This window comes from Berghia stephanieae, chromosome 7, assembly GCF_034508935.2.
Source record: "Berghia stephanieae isolate SIO BIC M18660-M18661 chromosome 7, UCSD_Bste_1.3, whole genome shotgun sequence".
Taxonomy (NCBI): Eukaryota; Metazoa; Mollusca; class Gastropoda; order Nudibranchia; family Aeolidiidae; genus Berghia; species Berghia stephanieae.
This window is the reverse complement of record NC_088366.1, coordinates 32,248,692-32,256,046: the sequence shown is the minus strand read 5'-3', so window position 1 is coordinate 32,256,046 and position 7,355 is coordinate 32,248,692. Positions and strand designations below refer to the sequence as shown.

The window sequence follows — 7,355 nt, the reverse complement described above, 5'->3', positions numbered from 1 at the left end:
GTCCCATCAGAAGTTTGTAAATAAATGACTGTTGCTCACTTCCTTTACATTATCAACATCAACCAATATAATAGAACATGTGATATGAGACACTTTCTCTTCACAATGCACATTTCATTAAATAAAGTTATTATACTGAACAAATTTCGGCAAGAGCAAGAGCGATGCATCTGACAAAAGCAATGATTTTTAGGTTATTTACAATTACATTATTCCTAGCCACCTCCAACTTTTGTCAAAGACAGGACAGCTTATCAGCAACCCAAAACAGGGTTGCCAATTTGGTGTTTTAAATGTAAAATTTTTAAAACACCAAAAAACTGACATTTTTTTACGCCATCTCGACATGTAAAAATTGGCATTTTGGTATTTTTTAAAAATCACTTTATTTTACATATTAAAAGACAAATCCACGCCGAAAAGACAAGATTAATTCTTTTTAAATTAAGACACTTCTCATGGTCATAGGATAAGAAAATACAAATTTATTTCCACTTTTATGTACAACTTAGTAGAAAAAAGGGATGTGTGCAAAGTTTGACATTTTCCCCAGACCATTTGGCAATTTTCTTTGATTTGTTTGGCATTTGTTGCAAAACAAATCTGGCACCGAACTCAAGTATATGCATTTTTTAAAATGCTTCTCAGATTCCTAGAAAAAGTAGATACATTGCTTTGTTATGACAGTGCTGCATAAAATTCATAATTCATGACTCACAAAGGATTTTTTTAAAACGTCAAGTTAAAAGGTAAATACAAATAACTGGCCAAATCAATCCTTACCTCCTCTTCTAACCAATCATTATATTGCACTATTGATTGCATCACAACGTCAGCACCCTTCATGTAAAAAGTTATCTCTCCTGTTTCTTGATCCTAAAATGAGTATAATAAAAAAAAGAAAAAAGAAGAAAGAATGCTTACAAATTATTTGATAAAACACATATTTAACCAACCTTTCTACCCACCCTAATTAATCTAAAAAGATGTGTATGATACAATGCAGCATGCAGTAGAAAGGAAAACACAGGTAACAAGTCATCCAAAGGGGTGATCGTTTTTTATATTTCTTATTCCAATTTGTGCGGCCCTGTATCGTAAACACCTCTTGAGATTCTTATCTGCTCCAGGCCCTGCTCCCGAATATTTCTCCAGTTTCCACCATGTACTGATTCAGAATCTGGATCCGTTTTAGATATAGGGGGAAAGGGAGGGGGAGTGAAATGTGATAGATCTGTGTCCCATAAAGAACATTGATAGCTTTAATTATGTAGGGTGTCCCAAAAAAAAAAAGGGTAAAAGCTGATTGAGCGTTCACTGACTATGATAAGCTCAATAATCAAGAAATTTATTAAATTTACAGTTCAAACAGTCAAGCAAAGGGCATAGTACAGTTGAAATTTATTCAACCCGCCTTCCCCCCCCCCCCCCCCCCTCCCCCTCCCCCTGTCCACGTAGTAGTGATTGGGTAGCTGGGTCTGTTAGACCTTAGATCCAGTAGAATAAGACTTTGAAACAGAGTACTGTATTTTGCAAAGTATTACAAGCAATTGCAACTGCTGGCTTAACACTATAGAAGGTTGGGATAAACTCCACATCCAAGGACTTAATGGCTCTGATGGGTTAAGATTAAAGGCTTGACTTACCCTTACGATTATCCCCATTCTTTTAGATTCAGAGGTAAAAGGGAAAATCTGCAGTATGGTGAATGAAATCAAAGATCCTGTCGGAGTTTTCAGAGTGATGGAGTTGAGGTCACGTTTCACCAGGGTCAACTTGACACTCTCAGCCCATGTGACCAATGCAATCTGATTGAATAAGAAGCAGATGTGATTTTCTCTATCATAACTTTCAGATGAAAAATAATTTTAAATCAAATTCATTTAATGACACTTCTTCTATGATGCTGAAACTCAGGATCAAGCATACAGCAACTTTAATAATTCCCTTAATCAATCCTCAATGGAAATTTTACCCCTTATTTTAAAAAAATAAAGCTTTTGTAAAGCGCAATACCTACTAAACGTGCTTAAAGTGCTTTACATAACATGCAGGACAAGACCTGGCCCCTGTAAGGCAATATTACTTTTTTTTTCTGATAAAGACAAGGCTGTTGATGGCCAGGTACTCATTTTACCTGGACTCAACTATGCACCACTCAGAGAGGGACTCGAACCAAGGACCTTCCAATCCAAAGGTGAGTGTCATTCCACAAGACAAGATATCTTTGGTGTAAGCCACCGCACAGGGCCTAAAAGTGAGCAATAGGAGCTAACTTTCTTAATCAAGGTAAAAAAATGAGATCCCAAAAAAAAAAACAGGGCTTGAACCAGGTTACTCAGGTTAAGCTGAAATACCTTTTCCACTGGGCAAAAATTCACCCTTTATATTGAGAATACTTTTGTTTCTTGATAGAGTGTATTTAAATTCCTGGCTATCAGTCAAACATCTGTTCCACGCATTTTTTCAATTTGAATTATGTTACTGATCCCTTGATATCCCATGCTTTAATCCAAAATCAATATGCATAAATAATGGAACAATAAGAAACCTAATCATTAATATAATCCATATTCGGTCAGATATTATTGATAAAGTTTTGATAATGGCAAACTACATAGCAGAGCATTACATATTAATAAGATATTATAATATTTTAAGATTGGATAGGAATTGATGGCAGGTAAAGATACCTTTTAAACAAGAGTGCATATAGAGAGGCCTCGGGCAGGAACAATACAGACAATGGACGTTTCGGGTACAAACCCTTCATCAACACAACAATAGACAAATGAACGTAAAAAACAAACAAAATAAAATGCAGTAGAACTTGTATCATCTGTACTCAATGGTGGTTGGAGAGTGAATGAAACGTTAGCGTGGCTTGTGTTAGTGGGTAGGGAGTCCCTAGGGTGTGATTGGAATGATAAGGTCAAGTCAGTGTGCTAGAGAGACGGGAATTTTCTAGAAAATAATGGAAGATAAAAGACAAAATAGAAATGTAATATTAGTAGTGGTTATAGTAATACTAGCGATAGTAGTGATAATAGTAATAGTATTAGTATTAGTAGTAGTAGTAGTAGTAGTAGTAGTAGTAGTAGTAGTAGTAGTAGTAATAGTAGAAAGTTGTTGTGGAACAGTTTAGGGGGGGGGGGGGGAAGAGTCCCTGGGGGGGGTTGGAATGGGCAAAGTGTTTGTGAGGCGGTCAAATCTTCACGGAGAAAAAATAGTTGGGTAACCATGTGAGAGGAAAGTTGAGTAAATTGATAGAGAGACAGATAGTAGACAGATAGTTAGTCGTTAGTATTTTCACATTCCCAGGCTTCATGTACCACTCTCTAAACAAGAGTGCAGTAACATTTGCAATTTTTACATCCCCTTTGTAGGACAATTTTAGTTTCTGCACACCTATTTGACTCATTATTTTCAATTTCATTCCTTCCTCACTCGCTATACAAATATGAAAATCTGTGGGTTTTCTCAAACATTTTTTTTTATGATAGGCAGTTAAGTTAAAAAAAACAAACAAAAAAACCCCACAACAATAATCTTTTGTTAAGGTTACAGAATACTAACCTCATCAGGACTGGAAGCCTGGTATGTTACCCTTTGCTTAAACTGCTGATCAGCTTCTGTGTCATCACTCTTTACTTCTCCATTGGTTCCATTGTCATCATACACTGGTGTCACATTATGGCACAGGGCGATGGCCTTGACAGCCTCACACACTCTTGTCAATACATTTCGACGTACTGGCCCAGATGTACGGGTTGGTGTGGCTGAAGCAGTTGTCTGTGAATACGCCATCTTGAGGTGGGATATCACCTAAGATACAATTTGAAACAACAAATAGCAGATCGAAAAAAAAACAAACTAAAAAACTCCCCCAAAAAACCCATTAAAATTATGACAAAAACTTATTTTTTAAATACAAAAAACAATTGAATAGCCTTATTTAAGCACATGAACAAAACGAGGATAACCTTTGATTTAAAATTTTTTTAAAACAACAAAACATCAAAAACTGAGAAAATTATTTTTCTTTAATTTGGATTTTGAGCAATCAAATTCAGAATTCCAATATTGTTGATACTGTTTCATGAAATTGGTAATTTTATCTACAGAAAATTAGTTATTCCCATATTTTGTCAAATTCTTACATCTGTCATGAGGATAGTTGAAGTCAATGTACGGCACTGGAACCTATAATATATATAATTTATCCAGTTCCGTACATGATAATTTTTCCACATCAAAAATAATTGTAAGTTTACATAAGTCTATTTTTACAATGAAAAACAAGAGAATAATTTCTTAAACTATAAACTATATTCTTATTTATTTCTTATCATATGAAAAGAGCATATACCTCATCAACTGTCTCTGGACTGAAAGACACTGTGCCTAAGTGAAGGCGCTTGAAGATCTGTAGTGATGGGGATTTTTAAATCAAAGAGAAATAAAGAATCAGTAAGAGTAAAATTTGAGATAAATCACGGGTTTCAAATAATGGTATAAAACATTTTAATCATTGAATTCATCCATATCACTTTAAAATAACTCTAGAGAAGCCAACCTGTGCCACCCATCTTCACAACCAGATGCTAATAAATTAACATCCTATTTACTTACTTAAATGATGATAACATTCTAAAGAATAACAAATGATCTTGTAGACACCTCAAGGAAAAATACTTTCATTCTTCAAAGCATGATATTAAACATGTAATCAGATCGTCCCAACCCCCTTCCCCATCTCCCTCTAAAAATAAAAGATAGCTTATATTTCAAACATTGTTTTTACCATTTCATTTTGTGTGAGTGTTCCTGTCTTGTCACTAAGTAAGTAGGTTATACGACCAAGTTCCTCTGGGATGGTCGTGCTTCGTACTGTTGTCCCTGGGATGTTCTTGTCCCTCTGAATTATCCAAGAGTAAAAGGCCTTGCCCATATCTAGATTCACACGCAAGCTAGTGAGGAGAGGGAAGATAAAGGGATCATGAGTGAAAGGTTATGTTTAACACATCTCAACTGTAGTAAAATTAAACACTTTCGCGAAACATTAGTGGCAAACATAAAATTCCACTATACACAATATACTGAGATGATGAATAATTCCTGGGGCCATATCAAGTATTGTCATCAAACAGTTGACAAATAAAACATGCTAAATAAAGGGGAAGACAATGCACAAAAGTAATGTGTACAGAAAAGAATTGGACTTGAAGATATTATTTTCTATCATGTGCAGCCTTGCAGTATGACACTTGCCTTCAGACCAGTGATTTAAATTTCTGGGTGGTGGAAAGATGAGTCCTTGGAAACAGGCTCTTTCCTCACTTTCACTCATTACTCAGATGCATAATGAATACTTGGCTCGAAAGATGTCTCAACCTACATGTGTTGCTCTTGGCTTGGAACTCCTTGCAAAGACATTTGAGCACATTAAGCAGATATTGTGCTAAGTAAAAGTTCAAATCTTTTGGGTAAATATCTAAACAAGTTTATTAGGAAAGGTGGCAGGCAAAGCAAGAGAGAAAAATACAAGAAAAATAACCATCCCCAAAAAAATCAGTAGCCTCCCCAGTGGAGGCAGACTGATTTTATGGGATGTTCTTTTTTTCTTGTATTTTTCTCTCTTGCTTTGTTTGACACCTTTCATATACACTTGTTTAGATCGTTATCTCACACCGGTGCCTGATCCCTAGTTTCTCAAGTTTTTTGGATTTTTTTTTTAATGGTTTCTTTTAAATGAGAATGTTGATGTTTCTATTAAGTAGTTTCTTTCTGCTTTCCTTGGGTTGAACATTGGTGCCGTTCCTTAGTCTGTCAATTCTCCTCCAACAGGTGGGAGGCTTTAATATATTCGTTTGTAAAGCAAAAGCCAAGGTACAATTGTTGTCATCTGCAACTACTAACTGAATGACATTGAGAATAAAACTCTGCATTAGAAGTTAATATTTCAGTCACCAAAGTCCAATTCATTCATTTTAAAAATATAATCCTTACCTGATTGGAATGATGTAAGAAAACAGCAAGACAAATCTAAAGTAGTATCTGTACCACGGACCTCCAAATCCCTGTGGAGGTAAAAAATAATCAGGTTAACAGGTTACATGAATCATAAAAACTGAATCTCCCTCAATAAAAGATCAGAAATAAAAACTTTAAATTTTATAATAAAACTAGTAACTTTACAAATATAAGGTTACTCACATAATTGTATGAAATGCATCAATTATATATAAAACAAATCACAAAAATATTTTTAGTCTTACTCTTTTTATCCCCTTAATGCTATTTGGGACAGAGTGAAGGCCAGACAACAGGCAAGAACTAATCCTATCACCACAACTGAAATTCCAGGCAGGACCTCCAAATTTAAAGGCAGGTGACTGAAAACTCATCAGTTCGTCCAACAATATGATCAAAACGTACTCTGAATTCATGCCAATTTATTATTGCCACTTAGATAAGAAAGACTACTTTACTCTCTTTCGTTGATCTCCGATTGGTGGACATCAATATGTCCTTTTGCAGTATCCAATGCCATAGACTGACTACATAAAAGGATAAATATGATAAATAAGACAGGAGTCATGGCAATGTGTACCTTCAAGGTAGAAAAGTTGAGGGTCATTATAATTGATAATTATTTGTAGTGACAATTTCTGGCCCAGATTTTAAAAAACGTGCTTTCCATAAATTTAACATTAAAAAAAAAATTATATAAAAAATATTGAGCTTTTAGTTAGCACAATATCCACTAAACGTGCTCAAAGCGCTTTACAAGGGGTCCCTGGCCAACAGCAACATTTAAAATTTAGGACAGGACACGACACCTATCAGGCAATATTGCCAGGTACTCATTTTACACCTGAGTACGGTGAGAGAATGTGAGTAAAGAGCCTTCTCCAAGGACTCGACTATGCGCTGAGCGAGGCTCGAACCAGGACCTTCCGATCCAAAAGTGAGTGTCATACCACTAGACCACATTGCCCCACAAAATAGACGTTAAATAATAGAATAAAATAAAATTCCCTTTATTTCATCCCATAGGGGAATTTTGTCTTTAGGGTCTATTCCAAGGGAAAACTGGAATAACCCAGGCATCAGTCACAGTACAGTACCGCAAACTGAGCTGGAGCAAGCAGACCTGCCTTCTTAAAAAGTTAAATATTCATAGTTTTTAGGAGGCAGAAATTTACAGATTGAATAATTTACCCTCAAAATGTTAAAATAATACTTCTAAATCCTAAGAATTGTGCACTCTGGGCATCAAGTTTCATCTTCAATAAGTTTCAATGACTTAGAAATGCCCGGAAATGCTCATGGACTTCTGAAATTGGAGCCAA

At 35.4% G+C, this 7,355-nt stretch overlaps 1 protein-coding gene across 4 annotated transcripts in view; it reads right to left on the bottom strand.

Annotated features, from left to right (window-relative positions):
- The window catches only part of LOC144977085 (putative phospholipid-transporting ATPase IIB), a 79,970-nt gene that overhangs the window by 21,308 nt on the left and 51,307 nt on the right, over positions 1-7,355 (bottom strand). For all 4 annotated transcript variants that reach the window (XM_078921847.1, XM_078921844.1, XM_078921845.1 and 1 more), the window contains 6 exons: positions 6,010-6,080; positions 4,805-4,970; positions 4,370-4,426; positions 3,577-3,825; positions 1,647-1,808; positions 784-876 (listed from right to left, as the gene is read on the bottom strand). In XM_078921847.1, the coding sequence (XP_078777973.1) occupies positions 784-876; positions 1,647-1,808; positions 3,577-3,825; positions 4,370-4,426; positions 4,805-4,970; positions 6,010-6,080 (798 nt within the window). The remainder of the gene's footprint in view (positions 1-783; positions 877-1,646; positions 1,809-3,576; positions 3,826-4,369; positions 4,427-4,804; positions 4,971-6,009; positions 6,081-7,355) is intronic.